The 20,579-nt window shown below is 41.4% G+C and overlaps 1 protein-coding gene across 1 annotated transcript in view; it reads left to right on the forward strand.

Moving 5' to 3' along the window:
* The window catches only part of LOC123659574 (calcium-transporting ATPase type 2C member 1), a 69,780-nt gene extending 49,506 nt beyond the window's left edge, over positions 1 to 20,274 (forward strand). The window contains exons 12-19 of the mRNA XM_045594782.1: positions 2,072 to 2,169; positions 12,747 to 12,834; positions 13,221 to 13,350; positions 13,836 to 14,005; positions 17,600 to 17,763; positions 18,372 to 18,505; positions 18,884 to 18,987; positions 19,304 to 20,274. Coding sequence (XP_045450738.1) covers positions 2,072 to 2,169; positions 12,747 to 12,834; positions 13,221 to 13,350; positions 13,836 to 14,005; positions 17,600 to 17,763; positions 18,372 to 18,505; positions 18,884 to 18,987; positions 19,304 to 19,440 — 1,025 coding nt within the window. The 3' untranslated portion in view covers positions 19,441 to 20,274. The remainder of the gene's footprint in view (positions 1 to 2,071; positions 2,170 to 12,746; positions 12,835 to 13,220; positions 13,351 to 13,835; positions 14,006 to 17,599; positions 17,764 to 18,371; positions 18,506 to 18,883; positions 18,988 to 19,303) is intronic.
* Positions 20,275 to 20,579: the final 305 nt, after the last annotated feature.

Below are 20,579 nucleotides of genomic sequence, written 5' to 3' on the forward strand. Positions count from 1 at the left end.
GCGTGAGTGTAGCTCGCGGCACGGATCTTGAGCGCCGCGCCGCGCAGGTGGCCGTCAAGATGCTGACCGGGGACGCGCGCCCCACCGCGCTCGCCGTCGGTACGTGCTCAGGGCGGCGTGAGTGTAGCTCGCGGCACGGATCTTGAGCGCCGCGCCGCGCAGGTGGCCGTCAAGATGCTGACCGGGGACGCGCGCCCCACCGCGCTCGCCGTCGGTACGTGCTCAGGGCGGCGTGAGTGTAGCTCGCGGCACGGATCTTGAGCGCCGCGCCGCGCAGGTGGCCGTCAAGATGCTGACCGGGGACGCGCGCCCCACCGCGCTCGCCGTCGGTACGTGCTCAGGGCGGCGTGAGTGTAGCTCGCGGCACGGATCTTGAGCGCCGCGCCGCGCAGGTGGCCGTCAAGATGCTGACCGGGGACGCGCGCCCCACCGCGCTCGCCGTCGGTACGTGCTCAGGGCGGCGTGAGTGTAGCTCGCGGCACGGATCTTGAGCGCCGCGCCGCGCCGCGCAGGTGGCCGTCAAGATGCTGACCGGGGACGCGCGCCCCACCGCGCTCGCCGTCGGTACGTGCTCAGGGCGGCGTGAGTGTAGCTCGCGGCACGGATCTTGAGCGCCGCGCCGCGCAGGTGGCCGTCAAGATGCTGACCGGGGACGCGCGCCCCACCGCGCTCGCCGTCGGTACGTGCTCAGGGCGGCGTGAGTGTAGCTCGCGGCACGGATCTTGAGCGCCGCGCCGCGCAGGTGGCCGTCAAGATGCTGACCGGGGACGCGCGCCCCACCGCGCTCGCCGTCGGTACGTGCTCAGGGCGGCGTGAGTGTAGCTCGCGGCACGGATCTTGAGCGCCGCGCCGCGCCGCGCAGGTGGCCGTCAAGATGCTGACCGGGGACGCGCGCCCCACCGCGCTCGCCGTCGGTACGTGCTCAGGGCGGCGTGAGTGTAGCTCGCGGCACGGATCTTGAGCGCCGCGCCGCGCAGGTGGCCGTCAAGATGCTGACCGGGGACGCGCGCCCCACCGCGCTCGCCGTCGGTACGTGCTCAGGGCGGCGTGAGTGTAGCTCGCGGCACGGATCTTGAGCGCCGCGCCGCGCAGGTGGCCGTCAAGATGCTGACCGGGGACGCGCGCCCCACCGCGCTCGCCGTCGGTACGTGCTCAGGGCGGCGTGAGTGTAGCTCGCGGCACGGATCTTGAGCGCCGCGCCGCGCAGGTGGCCGTCAAGATGCTGACCGGGGACGCGCGCCCCACCGCGCTCGCCGTCGGTACGTGCTCAGGGCGGCGTGAGTGTAGCTCGCGGCACGGATCTTGAGCGCCGCGCCGCGCAGGTGGCCGTCAAGATGCTGACCGGGGACGCGCGCCCCACCGCGCTCGCCGTCGGTACGTGCTCAGGGCGGCGTGAGTGTAGCTCGCGGCACGGATCTTGAGCGCCGCGCCGCGCCGCGCAGGTGGCCGTCAAGATGCTGACCGGGGACGCGCGCCCCACCGCGCTCGCCGTCGGTACGTGCTCAGGGCGGCGTGAGTGTAGCTCGCGGCACGGATCTTGAGCGCCGCGCCGCGCCGCGCAGGTGGCCGTCAAGATGCTGACCGGGGACGCGCGCCCCACCGCGCTCGCCGTCGGTACGTGCTCAGGGCGGCGTGAGTGTAGCTCGCGGCACGGATCTTGAGCGCCGCGCCGCGCCGCGCAGGTGGCCGTCAAGATGCTGACCGGGGACGCGCGCCCCACCGCGCTCGCCGTCGGTACGTGCTCAGGGCGGCGTGAGTGTAGCTCGCGGCACGGATCTTGAGCGCCGCGCCGCGCAGGTGGCATGTTTGTCATGATTAGGAAGCGAGCCCACGAATGCTGTGACTGCAACGCCAACGCGTTATCAATGAGTGAAGATTGTGGAATGTGTATAGATATTTAATGAGCATTAAATACTTATATTTCATTTTGTTTTATTGTTCTGCTGATCTAAATTATGCGATGTGCACAGTGATCCCCATTTAGATGCCAAGCGCTCAAAATACGCGATCGATCAAAATAGTCGTTATATTTAATAATGGCTTAAAAATAATACAAAGATAATTGTTTCAGCTCAAATGGTCGGACTCGATGTGTTACACTCGCAGTCCCTATCTGGCGAGCAACTGGACAGTATGTCTGATGATGAACTTGATGCTATTATTGATACGGTAAGGGACTAATACATAATATATCAAGTAATTCTTTATAAATGGCACATTTATATCTTCTGGATATTTCAACTATAACCTAAAAGCATTTCCAAGCATGTTTCCTGATTTCAGAAAAGTCCATTTCTTAATCTATTAAGAGTCGGTCTACCGACTAATGTTAAAAGTAACTAAGATTATAGAAATGTCAAAATTGGACCAGTAGATATCAATAATAGTGCAGTCAATTTAACAAATCAAATATAGTATATCATATATATAATTTGGTTACTCGAATGAGTCTGTCTTCTTTTAGCCGGGTTAAAAATAATACTGCTGCGTAAATACTATTAAAATCATATTTTTGTCGTAACAGATGTAGTTTCTAGAAATTTTGATATATTCCACTTGTCGCGACGTTTTATCTACATTATTGTTCTCATGATGCTTTCCAGACTTCTACCGCGACAAAAGGATATTGTCTGGATAATAAATTTCAGAAATCGAGTGTTCACACTCACCTAAGTTCATGATCCGGTATCTTCTCCAGTCTGTTCCGTTACCAATGACTCGAGATGTCTAGTCATGTCAATGAGATCTGCTTCGCATCCTGTAAGTTTAAAATACCAATGACGCTGCTGTATGCAACGCCATTGGCCCATGAGGTCAGACCTCTGACCACCGGGGTGGTCAGAGTCACCTCGTTTCTCTTTGGGTTTCTGTAAACAATAGATTCATGGTATAGTTCGAGATATGGCTGGCACCTTCATGCCACACCTCTATATTTAGTCCTAACAACCTTTGTCCCTTGTAGAGGGAATTCCTTGTGTCCATAGTGAAACCATCTCAAGCTAGTGATCCTTGTCCCTCTAAGGGAATTCATTAATCCTTGCCTCAATACAAGGGGTCCTTGTCCCTCAAAGGGAATTCATTAATCCTTGCCTCAATACAAGAGGTCCTTGTCCCTCAAAGGGAATTCATTAAACCTTGCCCCAATACAAGGGGTCCTTGTTCCTCAAAGGGAATTCATTAGGTCCTACATTCTCTGGTGCGTCAAGCACCACAACCTGCACCAACCGAGGTGCCATTCTCAGTGTGTCAAGGAAGACGTCCTTCAGTATAGTTTGTCTAGGAAGACATCATTCATTATGTACCTGCATTTATTAACAACCAGAAGTCATATATGTCATATATCGAACTATAATCAAACGGTTAACATTTAGAGGATAGATTCTTATATACTTAGAAACTCAAGCTTAAATACTTCGGTAGAAACCCAAATACTTAACGGCTTATATACTTAGATACTTAGGTACTTAGCTTTCAGTGAAGGTGACTCGTTGGACTTCTCTGGCTTTAGTTTAAATAACAATTTATTGTTATAAAGGTAAAACACTCTACTTTAAACACTATTTACTTTCATTTATAAATCCGCGTCCACCTTCGCCGATCACCCGCATGTGAAAAGAAAGAAATATGTCATACTCACAGACAGGTCGGTAAATTGGCGGGCTGTCAAAATATAGTGATGTTACATGTCATAGCTGGGTTGTCTATGGAATATCGCGAATCGACGCGACACTCCCGACGGCGAAAATTAAAGTAAGTTTACTAGGTTGCGTGTCCACTCTCGGATCTTTTCTATGGCTCTCGTGGCGGCGACACGCATCGGTCTCGGTCTCTCATTTGTCTCAAATTCACATTCTACTTCTTGTTGATCTTTCTTTTCTTGTGACTCTACACTGTCTTTATTACCTCGTTGTTCTATTAATTGGTTTCTTACATCGTCATTTTCTAAAGTTACACCATCAGTATTCTGAGATATTTCCGTTTCCTCATCAAGTTCAAATTCACTTTGTGACGTTTCAGTTTCCTTTGATTTCTTTGTTATACCCGTTTTATTTTGTTCAATAACTTTGGTTTCTTCAATAGGAAATTCGCTCCCGAAGCCAACAGGACTACACTGTGATGTACGACCAGCAACATTCTCGACCGAGTCTAACGGTAGAGAATCGTTTTCTTCAATCTCCAACGGGTACAGTTGTGAGATTGATCTTGTATATTCTTTGTTGTCAGCTCTAACTTTAGCTATTCTACAATGTTTGTCCTTTCCTTCTACAAGAGATACTATTTTGCCCACTTTCCAATCTTCTCGATTCTTTGTGTTTCCTTTAATCTGCACTATCTGTCCCACTTTAGGCTCTAAACGTGATGTGATTCGTGATTCTTTGGTAGAATTGTTGTACCTTTCTCGAAGACTGGGTAGGTATCGGTTTAAGAATATTTCTTTGAACTCTTCTAAAATTTTTTGACCTCTCTTCCAACCTCTTACTAGATCAACCTTTGTTGTTGTGCCTTCCAAGCTAGTTTCTTTATAAGTCATTTCCGTGGTAATACATTTTCCCATTGTTAGGAAATCAGCTGGTTTCAAGATATGTATCATTTCTGAGTCGACACAAGTAAGCGGTCTAGTATTCAAAATAGCTTCGATCTCTTTAATTATGGTATTAATTTGACTATCGTTGAGTAGATGCTTCTGCAACGTCCTTTTCAAACAATGTTTTACGAGCGCTACTAATCTTTCATAGTAGCCGCCGAACCATGGTGCTAATTGAGGTATAAATCTCCATTTAATATTGTTTTCGATACAATATGTGTTTGTTAATATTTCTGAGATAAGCTTAAACTGTGTTGCATTGTCTGATGTGATCATTGTTGGGACTCCTCTTGTTGAAATGAATCTCCTTAAAGCAAGAAGTCCCTCTTCGGCTGATAGGTCTTTAACTATTTCTAAATGTACCGCTCTTACAGCCAAACAGGTAAATAAACATATCCATCTCTTCTCAGTACCATTTGTATTTTTGACGAAAATATGTCCAAGATAATCTATTCCAGTGAAGGTGAACGGTGAGCTATAATTCACTCTCTCTGGAGGAAGTGCAGGAGTCGGTGGAAGTTTGAACGGTCCACCTCCATGCTTAACGCAACTAGAGCAATGTCGAATTATTTTCATCACTTGTGCTTTACCCTGAGGAATCCAGTACAATTTTCGAATAATACTTAGTGTGTGGTTCGCTCCAACATGATAGTTGTCTTTATGTGTCTTTATAATTAAATCGTTTGTGAACTTACAGTTTTTTGGTATCAATATCGGGTATTTTGTGTCGTATGACCAATCTGTGTTTTCTAGCCGACCCTTGCATCTTAATATACCTTCTTTATCCTTAAATAATTTTAGATTCTTACTAAGATTTGTAACCTTTCCTTTTACTTCTTCCGGGTAACATTCTGCTTGTAACTTTTTGATTTTTAACAATATACTTTGGTCTTCCTCTGGGTCTTTTGATTTGGTTTTATCTGTCTCTTCAGTCTTTTCATAGTCTTGTGGTTCTTTTACCTCTTCAGTATTTGCAACTTCAATTTCATCTGTCTCAGACAGACCCTCTCGGGCCAACAAGAGATGATTAGGTTGGCTGGGCCACGTCTTTGACGTTTGCGATATGAAGTCTGGACCTTTTAGCCAATACTCTACGTCAGATTTTGTTTTGTTAGGTCGAGTTGCCACGTCTGCAGGGTTTAATTCCGTTGGTACATATCTTAAGGTAAGATGTTTATTTTGTTTGATCTCTTCAATCCTTCTTGCAACGAACGGTGGGAGTAATTTATTAGAGTTATGCCAATCTATAACAATCTGGCTGTCGGTCCATAGAAAAAGTTTATTTATATTTATTTGTAATGTTCTTACAGTATATCTTAGGAGTCGACTTCCTATCAAAACTCCTAACAGTTCTAATCTCGGTATTTTTAAATTATCTTGATCCTTGATAGGCGCTACTCTCGATTTGCCTATTAGAAATGCTCTTCCATTTTTTGTAACTATATAAACGACCGCAGCATAGGCTTTGGTTGATGCGTCAGTAAAGCAGTGTAGTTCAAGATCTGTATTTGTTTTTTCTATACCAACAAACCTCTGTGACTCAATAGACATAATCAAGTTAAGTTGTCGTAGTGCTTCTGACCATGCGAGAGCTAAGTCTTCTGGAATTCTATCGTCCCATTTTAGTTTCCTTTTACAAAGTTCTTGAAAAATTAGTTTCGCAGATAAGACAAGAGGTGATACGAATCCACAAGGATCGTAGACTCGAGCAAGAGTGCTTAACACATCTCTTTTCGTTGGTGTATTTTCTTTGACAATAGTATTCTCTTTATATTTCAATTTTAGGGTATCGTTTTTCAAATTCCAATTCAATCCGAGTACTTTTGTTTCAGCCTTTCCCCTCATTGCTTTATGATATGGAACTTGCTTTATGAAACGCTCATTGTTCGACGTCCATTCCCTTATATTCATCGATAACTCTTCAAATGTCTTATTTATGTGGTTATACAGTTCCATAGCCTCTCGTTCTGTCTGTACTCCTGTAATTAAATTGTCTCTTTAAGCAAAGCGCTATTCTTTTGAGATAAATGATATCGTATCGTAGCTGTAAGTAAGAATGGACTAGAAATGATCCCGAATGGAACTCTAGTAAATCTAAAATGAGAGATGTTAGTTTCCGTAACTTCTTTATGAATGTCTTTGATCCACAGGAATCTTGTGACTTCCCGGTCTTCCTCTTGAAGTCCTACTTGTAAAAATGCTCGTTCTACATCGGCAGTGATTCCTATTTTATAGGTTCTAAATATCAATATTAACGCTGTTAGATCTTCTAATAAAGATGGTCCTTTGTAAAGACATTCATTGAGGCTTCTTTGGTCCTTGATTTTGGCTGAGGCATCATATACTAATCTGCCTCTCTTTCCTTCTTGTTTAACTATGTGATGGGGAAGGTAATGCATTGGTGGTGTCGTTTGTACGTATGGGTTTCCTGGTTTTTCAACCTCTTCTATCACACCTGCCTCTAGTTGTTCATTTAGTATTGTATTATATTCTTCAATTGTTTCTCTAGATATTCTTTTCAAAAGACCTTTTAATCGACCAAACGACAATCCATAATTGGTAGGTAGATCTGGTGGGTATTTTGTCCAAGGCCACTTGACTTGGTATCTCCCGTTCTCATATTTTACGGTTTTGTTGAAGTGATCAACAGCTTCTTCCTCCGTCGTGGTCTTTGGTGAGTCAGTTATACCGATTCCTTCTAAAGTCCAGAGAAGTTTCATATCCGTGTTCCTCAGTGGGAGATCAGGTTCGGTGAGGTATGGATATCCTGCTCCATGGCACTGACAGAAGGTAACAACCGATAAGTCATCTGTTGGTTCGAGATCAGTTTTTCCAGTTAATATCCATCCTAGTTGTGAATTGACCAGAAACAGATTTTCCCTTATTTGTTTCTTTTCGCTAGACATGAAGCTAAAATAATAGTCATTGCCTATTAGAATATCAACTCGGCCATCCAGTGAGCCATCATCGGCTAACATGATGTTTTCGCAGTGACTAATAGTCTCTTTAGGGTAAGGTACATCTCGTGTTATTGTGGGTACTACATTAGCATATAGTACTCTCTCCTTGTTTGTTCGAGTTGTCATATGGAATTTTACTAGTGGACTGTCATATTCTTGTGGCCGTTCGGCTCCAAATGTGAACACAGCAAGACGATGTTCTTCCTGTACAGGTAAATTAAGTAATGTAGCAATCCTCTGTGTCACGTAGGTTCTTTGACTACCAGAATCCATGAGTAGACGACATTTGACGTGTTCAAATGTATCCTTTTCTTTTCTTACATGTACAACAGCAGTTTGTAATATAGTAACCGGAACTTCTGATGTCAACATAGTATTAGTCTTTATGTATTTAGTATCCGTTGGATTAATTGGGAATTTCTTAGGACATAGAGCTTGATTGTGTTTTCCATGTGTTCCACAGTGAAAACACCTATTCCTTTTCTTACATGTTTTAGATTGATGTCCTCGTTTAAAACAAATGAAACAGCGATCATGCAGTTTAGCCTTTCGTTCCGCTATTGTCTTAACTATTCTACATTCACCATTAAAATGAGGGTTTCCGCAGAAAATACATGTCATTATATTCTTCTTACGATCTGGTTCTACGGATTTAGAATAATTCTGGTTTTCGTTCTTTCTCTTGGTTGGGAACTTATTATTGTTAGATCTATATTTATTTTCTCTCTCCTTTGGTCTTGGCCTACACCTTAAGCTTGAAGTGCTCGATTCGTGTAATGCTTCCACTGTGTAGTGAGGCATTTCCTTGGTATTTTCTAGAGTAATTCTACTGGCATCTTCCTTAGCCGACACAATAATTTCTAATTGCTTTCTTATTTCTTCAGTTGTGTCAGTCTTCAATGCCCTTTTCATTTCATAGATTATTTCTCGTGGAAATTTTTCTATAATTATAAATCGAAGATGGTTATGATTTGTGTTTTCTCCGAGGGAGTTTAGAACTCGTACATGGCGTTCCACTTCATTAAGTGTTCTGCGACAGTCTGCTGGAGTGTTATCTGCTGTTTTAATTTTATACAATGCCGCGTAGTGAGCATCGATTATCTGGCTTTCCTTTCCGTATCGTTCTCTAAGAATAGTTATAGCAATCGGGTAATTCTTGTTAGTCGTTTCTAGGCCTTCGATCGTTCTGAGAGCGTCACCTTTAAGAGAAGATTTCAGATATAGAAGTTTGTCGATGTCCGGTATGTCTCGACAATCAATATTCGAATGAAAGTGGTCCCAAAATTGTTGCCATCGTAGTATGTCACCACTAAATTCAGGTAGACTCAATTTGGGTAGCTTGCTTATTCGCACCCCATCTCCAACCCTTTCAGGTTTAGTCACAGTATTTTGTAATTTCAGAGTTAGCTCCGTGAGGATTTCTTCAGATTGTAGTTGAATAGTACTGAATTTGGAAATATCATCAGCTGATGGTTCAGTAACCAGACGAAAATAGCTATTTAGCTCAGTAGAAAATCTAGTGTGTAACGTTTCTAATTTTTTGCATGCAACTTCTGCATTTCCTCTATCTTGGTCAACCAGATCCTCGGTCAAAAATCCCACACATTGGGCAGTCACTCTTTCCATGAGAGTTATTATATCCTGGAGGCGTGACAGAAATACAGCCTCCATTTTGACTGCTGAAATTACAGTAATAATCTTTATTCTTATAATTGATAAAAATGAGATACTTTGTAGGCTTAACTACAATTTGTAAATTAGATAAAATTACTGCAAAATGAATTGTAATTTTCAATTTATTTATTCAATTTCATTCATTGTATTGATTTGTTTGTCTCTAAGTAGTGATATAAGTATCTACACCTATTTATTATAATATGTACCAAGATCTCTGGCACATCGCACACTTTGAAAACTTATTTACAAATACAACCTTATTTTCAATATTTATATCCATGACAATAACTAAAAATGTATTATTTATTTTATTCATCTATTTAGTCTAAAAGATTTGATTACCTTTTAATTTTACCCCTTTTTTTTTTTTTTTTGAAGTATCAAAGTTTAAATTATAATTTTATATTTTATTTTGCCAATTTTATCACCAAAATTCAGAGCTTATTTAGTTTTATTTGTTATGACTGATAGAAACACAAGCAGAGATTGATACTTAATATGCAGAACAATGATAACATAGTTTCATTAAACCTTTCACTGAAGTAACCATAATGTACATATAACCATGTACACTACGTTAAGTATTATAGGGCTACAGACCCTGGCTCTCTTATGATAAGTTATCCTAGGACATCTATTTCAACCTGAATAGTCACACATATCTACATGTGATTACCTAGTTTGATAACAATTTAGTTTCTTAAGTTCTACAATCTTCACTGCTTAGTGTAACTCAAATTTTGAAAGAGTTATGTTAATAAAAATAACCAGACTTAAGATTCTTATTGGATATCAAACAGCAAGTTAACTACATACCTACTTATTACTCATAAGTGACTTAAGTAAGCACCTAAGTAAATACCTAAGTACCTACTTTAAATTTTTCTAGAAAGTTAGTTGAAACAAATATTCGTAGATTCGATATTTTCTCTAACCACGAGACAAAACACAATGTTTCTTTTGTTTCGATCCAGGTAGGTAGCGAATTAAAAGGTTTTAAATTGAAAATATTTCTCATTCTGCGTAAATTCAATGGCGTTGTTATGCCACCATGTTCGTGTCGCCGGAATGGATTTCAAGATCGAACTCACTTTACTTCACATAAACGTGATGATTATAGAACTCCAACACCAGGTTGTAATGTAGTTTGTTACAAAAACCTTTACCGGTTTCTTTCATGACGCCGCGCCTACAATCGCACGGACTATTTCGCAGCACCTAGTTTATCTTGCAAAGCTACGAAAACTTCTTTAAAACATTAAAACTTACCGTAATTGTTAATCACTTTCACTAAGCTGGTCTTTTATTTCGACCTCGCTAATTAAGTATAAGTATTTTACAAGTTTGCAAGTTAAAAGTAAACTTTTTACAACAGAACAACGATTCAACGAATTTCAAAGTGAAAAAGAATGTTGCCACAGTCAAAACTTATCTTACGCAATTTTTATCTAGAGTGTACGAAGGGAACTTTTCTTTCGCCTCCAAATTACTCAATTTTTTCTATTGTTTATTTAAAATCGTAAATAATTAAATAGTTAACACACAAAGTAAATAAACAGTATTTACCTCATAAAGCCTGTTTTTAATTTATCTTAATCATCTTAATATAAATACGTCACGTAATTTTTTCCCGAACATTTCGGAGTTCGTCACATGCTGGTAACACTAAACTCGTCAATCACAATTCTAATTAAACTTTGACTTGATAATCTTGTAGTTTTCTCAGAGTTTAACTACTTAAAATTCACTTTCTTATTTTCCAAAACATTACAATAAATAAATCACTAATTACTAGTGTTTTCGTAATTAAATGAAATAATGTGACTTCATTCTACTTTGACCGGAAACGAAACGCCGCCATCGCCGCCTACGAGCCATTTCCTTTTACCATTTAGGTTTTTATTATTATTTTAATATGTACAGGTTCTATTTTATTACACATATAAACAAGTTATTTAAATCAAACACAATTTTTGAAAATGTATAACCTTTCGTAAATCCTGGAAATTCTTGCTTTCTTTAAAGAAAACATTGTTAGCAAACAAGTACAAAGTACACTCTCAGCGCCATCTCTGCGCGTAAACGCGCAACTTTCACAACCCTTATTTTCATTTCATCATTTTTCATTTTATTTTATTTTTTACCGACATTTCCTTTTATTATTCATTATGTTTTGTTCATATATGTCATGATAAGTCAATAAAGTCAATAGTCATTCTTGTTTTTTTTTTTTTTTTTTAGATGAGGAACTGAACAGACTTTTGAAGATACCGAATCCCAGCATCTCCACCATATTTTGTCGCGACGTTTTATCTACATTATTGTTCTCATGATGCTTTCCAGACTTCTACCGCGACAAAAGGATATTGTCTGGATAATAAATTTCAGAAATCGAGTGTTCACACTCACCTAAGTTCATGATCCGGTATCTTCTCCAGTCTGTTCCGTTACCAATGACTCGAGATGTCTAGTCATGTCAATGAGATCTGCTTCGCATCCTGTAAGTTTAAAATACCAATGACGCTGCTGTATGCAACGCCATTGGCCCATGAGGTCAGACCTCTGACCACCGGGGTGGTCAGAGTCACCTCGTTTCTCTTTGGGTTTCTGTAAACAATAGATTCATGGTATAGTTCGAGATATGGCTGGCACCTTCATGCCACACGGTTATATTTAGTCCTAACAACCTTTGTCCCTTGTAGAGGGAATTCCTTGTGTCCATAGTGAAACCATCTCAAGCTAGTGATCCTTGTCCCTCTAAGGGAATTCATTAATCCTTGCCTCAATACAAGGGGTCCTTGTCCCTCAAAGGGAATTCATTAATCCTTGCCTCAATACAAGAGGTCCTTGTCCCTCAAAGGGAATTCATTAAACCTTGCCCCAATACAAGGGGTCCTTGTTCCTCAAAGGGAATTCATTAGGTCCTACATTCTCTGGTGCGTCAAGCACCACAACCTGCACCAACCGAGGTGCCATTCTCAGTGTGTCAAGGAAGACGTCCTTCAGTATAGTTTGTCTAGGAAGACATCATTCATTATGTACCTGCATTTATTAACAACCAGAAGTCATATATGTCATATATCGAACTATAATCAAACGGTTAACATTTAGAGGATAGATTCTTATATACTTAGAAACTCAAGCTTAAATACTTCGGTAGAAACCCAAATACTTAACGGCTTATATACTTAGATACTTAGGTACTTAGCTTTCAGTGAAGGTGACTCGTTGGACTTCTCTGGCTTTAGTTTAAATAACAATTTATTGTTATAAAGGTAAAACACTCTACTTTAAACACTATTTACTTTCATTTATAAATCCGCGTCCACCTTCGCCGATCACCCGCATGTGAAAAGAAAGAAATATGTCATACTCACAGACAGGTCGGTAAATTGGCGGGCTGTCAAAATATAGTGATGTTACATGTCATAGCTGGGTTGTCTATGGAATATCGCGAATCGACGCGACACCACTCATCAATAAACGAAAATGGTATTATTTCAATCAATTTGTCTAAACCCCAGGTGACAGTATTCTACAGAGTGACGCCAAAACATAAACTGTCGATTGTCAAATCCCTTCAAAGACTCGGAAACATTGTAGGAATGACTGGTAAGTTTTACACATAATATAAATACGTAATTAAATATCTCGTTATGTAATATTTTACATTATTATAATCACAATAAATGCTTTTGATTAGAAAACCATTTTGAATATTCATTGCCCATTACTTTTTTGGCTGAAATATTGCCAATGTTATTTGGAGTTTTTTTGAAGAGATGGATTAGACCGCCATATTCTTGAATACCAGTTGAACTAAACCTTTCAGACAGGCGTTCTAATTTACTACGATTTTGGTTGGTTAATGGTTGGTTTGTTTGCTTGGTTGGCGATTTATTGAAGGGGCGTGGTTAAACTGAGTTACTATTTTCTAAACGCGAATACATGAAAGTCTGTCTCGTCCGATTGTTTCTAATGATCACGTTACTCAAAAGGTGACGGTGTAAACGATGGCGTGGCCCTGAAGAGAGCGGACATCGGTATCGCGATGGGTCGGAATGGTACCGACGTTTGCAAGGAGGCTGCCGACATGATCCTAGTTGACGATGACTTCGCTACTATTATGTAAGTACTTTTTTATATGGCTACGGCAACCAAGCATACGCGGTTTATGGACAACGCCAGAAGCATTGCAAGCGCGTTGTCGACCCTACTTCCGACACTCCCTATCAGCTCTAGGCATCTAACTCACCACATTAGCACAAAACATCTTGAGAGCAGTGTTATCTAGCTGTAACAGAAGTTTACAGTAAGTTTGAGGTACTTTCCCAGTTGGGCTGTTCCAGGCTTGCAGCAGGATATTTTCTGTCATCACCTCAGTCAGATTTCATCATGTCACAATAACACTCCGCAATTCCCTGCGTACTAATTCCCTCTGGCGTCGTAAATAAAATAAAAAGTGTGTAAAAAGTTTTGACTGGAGAAAAACAGATAGTGTGTTTTAAATGGCCGCTAATGCTGTCTATGGGTATATCTAGATATATAATGACTAGTCATTATGTAAAGAATATCTTAGTAATATACTAATAATGGAAAATTTTAATCCCCAGTTCGGCAATCGAGGAGGGCAAGTGTATTTTCTACAACATACGCAACTTCGTCCGCTTCCAGCTGTCGACGTCTATCGCAGCTCTATCGCTAGTTGCCCTCGCCACATTGTTGGGAGTACCCAACCCTCTCAATGCCATGCAGATACTGTGGATCAACATCATTATGGACGGTGAGAGCACAGACTATATCGTATTCATATGTGTAGTAGTATCTCACTCAAATTAACGGTATTATGTAATAACTAACTATACTTGTGCGAATAGTTCGCACTAAATAAGTGTAATAATTATCACTTTACAAAATTACAAAAAAGCATTATTATACGTGAGTTGATTTGCAATTGAACAAAAAAAAAAATTATCGACCGTCAATCACGTTGACGCTGTTTCAAAATTGAAGCGGTCATATATATAATTTTAATAATTAATTCATTTACAAAAACAATAGCAATAATAAATTTCTTAGTTGTTGATGCCGGTAGAGCAAGCAATTATCTTCCCCTTTCTTCCCGTGGGTGTCGTAAGAGGCGACTAAGGGATAACAAAGTTCCACTACCACCTTGGAACTTAAGAAGCCGACCGATGGCGGGATAACCATCTAACCGCTGGCTTTGAAACAACAGGCCGAAGACTGGCAGCAGCGTCTTAGGTGCGAAAAAGCCAGCCCTGCGGTCACCAACCCGCCTGCCCAGCGTGGTGACTATGGGCAACACACATGAGTTCACGCATTTTTGGCGCGAACTTGTGGAGGCCTATGTCCAGCAGTGGACTGCAATAGGCTGGAATGATGAAGCAATTATCTATAAAGTGATATACAATTTATGTGGAGTATTTGTGAGGTTTTTTTCTAAAAAGGGAGGTAAACATCTTAAACATTATCATATTAATAAACGAATAATTAATATACGAGGGGCGGCTGAAAAGTTCTGAGCCTAGGGTACTTACAGTCGTACTATCGTCGTATTTACTTATCCGGTGGTTACTATTTGAACGACATCTACCCACTATCTAAGCGAAGTTTCACGTCATTAGCTTCATTACGCTTTGAGTAATTGAACCGTAAACATCACCATGTCTGAGTCATCACTGCACTTAACGAAGTTTGAGCATCGCGCCGTCATCAAATTCCTTGTTAAAAAGGGGAAAATAGCAAAAGAAATTTTTGAAGAAACTTCTAGTGTATACGGAGAATCTGGACCGTCGTCAGCCATGGTTAAACGATGGACACGCCTATTCCAACTAGGCAGAGAGACTGGAAGATGACCCCCGCTCGGGTCGGCCGAACACCGCAGTCATCGAAAAAGTAAAAAAAAAAAAATGTTTAGCGATGCGTGTGAGGAACATGGTGTTGAATTCCTCGTCCGCCATCGCAAAGGGAGGATCCTCCGGCCAGACGGGTGTTGTGTCTGGCGGGCTAACGCCCCGACGATTGTTGTCGGGATCTTGTATATATACTTAATCACTTTGAAAACTCTGATAGCGCGATGTAGCATACGTCAGTAATTACGTCTCTAATTACGTAGTTTGAAGTCGTTCGTATTTCGCGCGATAGATGTCGCCACATCACTCCCCTCCGAGACCGGAGGTCGATAGCAGGTTAAGTCGTCCATTCATCTTGTGATGCTTGCCGGGCCAGTGGAATGTTCCAGTGAGTCGGAACCAGATGCCGCATAGTTCACGGTGAGTCGGAACTGTCTGCGGTGATGCTGCATATGCTCCAGTGAGTCGGAGTGGTGCAGTGCTGCGTAGTGGCTGGCTGCTGCGTCGACCAGGAGAGAAGTGCGTCTCTGCTTGCTGACCGGCCGAAGTGCAGTGTGCTGTGCCAAAGTCGCTGAGAAGGCTGTGGGTGATGACCAGGAATGCGCGTCCGCTGCATGCTGGTGGTCAGGATACCCGTAGTAGCCGTGGATGCTGGCTGGCTGTATAACTCGCTGCTTGAAAGCTTGAGGTAGTGATGATGACGTCACGATGACGTAACTTGCGAAGGCTGCGCTGATGTTCATGCTCGGGGTCACCAGTTTGGGGAATGTGAGAGGAACTTGGTGTGAAGAATCACGTCGGGCATCGAAAAGGGAGGATCCTCCGGCCAGACGGGTGTTGTGTCTGGCGGGCTAACGCCCCCGACGATTGTTGTCGGGATCTTGTATATATACTTAATCACTTTGAAAACTCTGATAGCGCGATGTAGCATACGTCAGTAATTACGTCTCTAATTACGTAGTTTGAAGTCGTTCGTATTTCGCGGGATAGATGTCGCCACAAATGTACTGGACGATCGCCGAATAAAATTGTGGCAGATAGCAGAAGAGCTTGGCTTTAGTAAGGAACGAGTTGGAGATATTATGCACAATAATTTGCATATGAATAAAGTCAGTGCGCGTTGGGTGCCAAAAATGCTCACGCCACTTGACAAGCAGCGGCGCGTTGAAATTTCTGAAGAGTTTTAGACTTGTGCAAGGATAATTTGGAAGAAATTTGCACTAGTTAGTATTGTCACCGTTGATGAAACGTGGATCCGACAATATGACCCAGAATCAAAACAAGAGTCAATGCAGTGGATAGAGAAGGGGGAAAGACCGCCGAAGAAGTTCAAGGTGGAAAAATCGGCTTCCAAACTCATGGCCACCATTTTTTGGGATTGCGAAGGAGTTTTGCTCATATATTACCTTCCAAAAAAACTACAATGAATGCAGAGTATTATGCTGGGCTTTTAAAAAAAGTTCGCGAAGCCATTGTCGGAAAAAGAAGTAAAAGTAAAATCAGCAAAGGAATTTTGTTTTTGCAAGACAACGCGCCGATTCACACGGCGCGCATTGCGAGGCAAGCCTTGCGAGAAACTGGCTACGATGAAGTAAATCACCCTCCCTATAGTCCAGATCTGGCACCTAGCGATTATTTTTATTTAAAAATTTGAAAAAAGACTTACGGGGATGAAGATTTGGGGATGATGAAGAGATGAAGGTGGCCGTTAATGAATATTTTGTAGCCAAAGACGCGGGTTACTTTTTATCAGGGATACAAGCCCTCTATAAAAGATGTCAAAGGTGCATTGAAGTCCAGGGGGACTATATTGAAAAATAAATTTTATTTAGATTTTTATCTAAACTCTTCATGCCCTAGGCTCAGAACTTTTCAGCCGCCCCTCGTATATATAATTATACTTTTACGGAGGGTTGTATATGGTGTGATAGGAGTTGGTATGGTATGGTTAACACGGGCTGGTTTCCGCAACTCGACGACTTTGCGCCTATTTTGCGTGTGTGTGAGTAATCCGATTCACTCTTGCTTTGGTGGCAAGAGTGAATCTCCAGAATTGGCTACTCCAGAAACTTTAGAAGTCTTTTGGGCTTCTTGAAGATCTCCGGAAGTGTCTTCAGGGTGCCAAGATGTTGTGCCCAGTAAGCCGCTATACCTGGACAGTAAAGACGTACATGCGTAGCCGTTTTTTCTGTTCCCATGCAAGCTTTGCACAGGGGACTGTCGGTAATGGACATATTAAATAAGTGTTTGTTATACGGACCGTATTCAGTCAGTGCCGCAGTTATTTGTCTCAGTTGGCGTCTGTCCAGATTTATTAGAATTCTTGCCAATTTGGCATCAATTTCTGGCAGCGCCAACTTGGCTTGCCTACAGTCCTCAACTGCGGACCATAGTGATAGGAGTTATATAAGAAGTGGCGAATTAATATCGCGTTAATAGCGCGAACAACAGAAGCATATATTTATGACACGAACGGCCGCACTCACTACGTCACCCCCGCGCAGGCCCGCCCGCGCAGTCGCTGGGCGTGGAGCCCGTGGACCGCTCGGTGCTGCGGCGCCGGCCGCGCGACACGGCGCGCCGCATCATCTCGCGCGCGCTGCTGCTGTCCGTGCTGCTGTCCGCCGCCGTCATCATCGCCGGCACGCTCTGGGTCTTCAACCGCGAGGTGAGCCGCTCTCCATCCGAGTTACTACTACTAGTTACTTATTATTATTGTTTTTAATTTTATTGTCTTTTATTTCGGTCGTATATTGTGTTCATTGTTTCCAATTTAGCTATTTGTCATAATATCTTCTCCTTCTTCTTCTCCTTCTTCTCCTTCTCCTTCTCCTCCTTCTCCTTCTCCTTCTCCTTCTCCTTCTCCTTCTCCTTCTCCTTCTCCTCCTTCTCCTTCTCCTTCTCCTTCTTCTCCTTCTCCTTCTCCTTCTCCTTCTCCTTCTCCTTCTCCTTCTCCTTCTCCTTCTCCTTCTTCTTCTTCTTCTTCTTCTTCTTCTTCTTCTTCATAATAAATTTGAAATATAAATAAATATATGAAATAAGAAGATCACAGCTAAATAATACTACTTTCAAGCAGTGTTGTGTTCCTATTGGTGAGTAAAGTCACTAAAGCGCCTGAGAAACCTAAAACTTCTGGTCACCTGCTAAAAATGCTCAGCAACGTAATCATAATGTTGCCATGTTAAAATTTTCGTAATTAGGTAACGTTTAGAAATCAGAATTGTGTAAATGACTATTTCATTTACATTATTTAACGTTATTTTCAATTTTGTCCAGATGTCCGATAACAAGATAACACCTCGTGACACCACGATGACATTCACCTGCTTCGTTCTGTTCGACATGTTCAACGCATTGTCTTGTCGTTCGCAGACGAAATCTATCTTTCAAATAGGATTTTTCACAAATAAGTAAGTGTTCATCAAATAAATTCTAATTTTAATAATTTTCAAATTCACGAATCTTAGTAGAGAAAGGTCGCCTAGTCGTCATCCTCGATTTCGCTTAAATTTAATAACATGTAGAGCTTGGATATAAACGAAAGAACGAAGAAGTGAGAGAACTTCAGATGACCAAGCATTTAGATTTTTTTGACGCGGCTCTGTTAAAGTAAGAAAGTATATATTAACTTGTTTGCCAAATAACTATTAGCCTAGTGATAGAGAGATCTCAAGATGGTATGGTCTTAGGTCTTGAGTTCCTACCACTAGGCCTTCGTGTGGTGTTTTTTTAACTCTTTCTCAATTTCTACAATATTTATGTTGTATTTAAGCGACACTATATTTCAGGATGTTCTTGATAGCGGTCACTCTAAGTTTAGTGGGACAAATGTTGGTAATCTACTTCCCTCCACTCCAGAGGGTATTCCAAACTGAAGCGCTAACTGGGCACGGTATGTTTATTGAAATTATTATTCTCGTACTTTCATTCGCCTAATTTGCGATTTCAAAAATAGTGAAAAATGTATCATGAATTTTCATCCATCATGCTTTTTCCTCAGAATTTCATCTGAAATTTGATGTTTTTCGTTTTGATTTTCATCGCCAAACACTACAAGACTTAAAAGATCAGAAATTATTGAAAAATTAACGTAACAAGTCCGGATTAAATTTCTCTCGAACTTTAATCTGGACTTGACGCTCATCTATTTCAATTAACTATTATTTTGAAATCATTTATCGTCAAAAAAACGATTTTTCAAATTTCAGATATCATATTCTTAGTCTGTCTTACGTCAAGCGTGTTCATCGTCAGCGAAATCAAGAAACTCATCGAGAGGACGCTAAAGAAACGATCCTTCGGAAAGTTCTCGACGAAACCACACGATGCCTTGGATTTTGTATGACACGAGTCCGAGAGGAAAATCCAGTAGGCGGAATTAGTTTCTGTCACTGTAACGTACACCCAAGGAGTGTACGACACTTACACAACAGTAGCGACACAAGTGTCAGACACTGTGAACTGAACATCGACAGTGCTAGTGATGTGAGAGTGTGTTTCTGTGAGAAAATGAGATACGGTATATCAGAAGTGAGTACACCGGTGCATTTTAGAAGGGATAGAAGTATGAAATGTGTTTTCAGCGATAATTGTCGTTGCGGTGAAGCGTCGGCATCAAATCGCGTACCGTTCGCGATATATGATGGTAAAATCGATGTTACTCTAACTTAGACCCGCTTTATACTGCTGCCTAGAAAAAGTAATGTATATAAATTTCTTACCCAGTGCACTACACTATGACGTCTAACTGACGTCAGAATGACATAATTGTAGATCACGACTTACATAAGATTAAAGTAATTGAGTCATGAAAGGCTATTTCCCACTTTTCTTACGGTATCCAGTCACATACATAAGTATGATGTATCTATTTGCTATCATTCTGACCTCAATGATGTCCATGTGATATAATAATGATGTAATAATGACGGAATAATCATTTTTTATGTCAAATTGACGTAAAATAATATTAGACTTAATAAAGAAAATTTCAGTTACATATAAATACTTTTATTTAGACAGCAGTGTTCGCATCGCAGTATTTTCTTTTAATAGCTAATTCTTTATTTAAATGATTTTAGTTTTAAGTAGAATTTGGAATGTAATAATTAGTTACGCTTATTGATATTATTGTTAGATTTAAATAGATATCGTTGGCTGTTTGATGCCGAGAATTTCTTTTGAGTGTTTCTCTTATAATTAAGGCTGGTAGTTACACAAGAGATTTCCTTGTCCCCGTCCCATGAGATGTCATACAAAATATCGTCTAATTCCTAATAGAATATTATTTCCAAACTGAAGAAAAAAAATTATTATTATCGTGTGTTGCCAGCATAAACATAACTTAGGGTAACAAGATCAAAATATAAAATTTTACAAAATTGTCACTATCGCAACTATAGTCGGTTCAACAAGAAGCGATATCCAACGTAAAAACCCATCGTTTTTTCGTAGCGACGAACGATATTTTAACTGGCTTTGAAA

Source organism: Melitaea cinxia, chromosome 14 (genome assembly GCF_905220565.1).
Source record: "Melitaea cinxia chromosome 14, ilMelCinx1.1, whole genome shotgun sequence".
NCBI lineage: Eukaryota > Metazoa > Arthropoda > Insecta > Lepidoptera > Nymphalidae > Melitaea > Melitaea cinxia.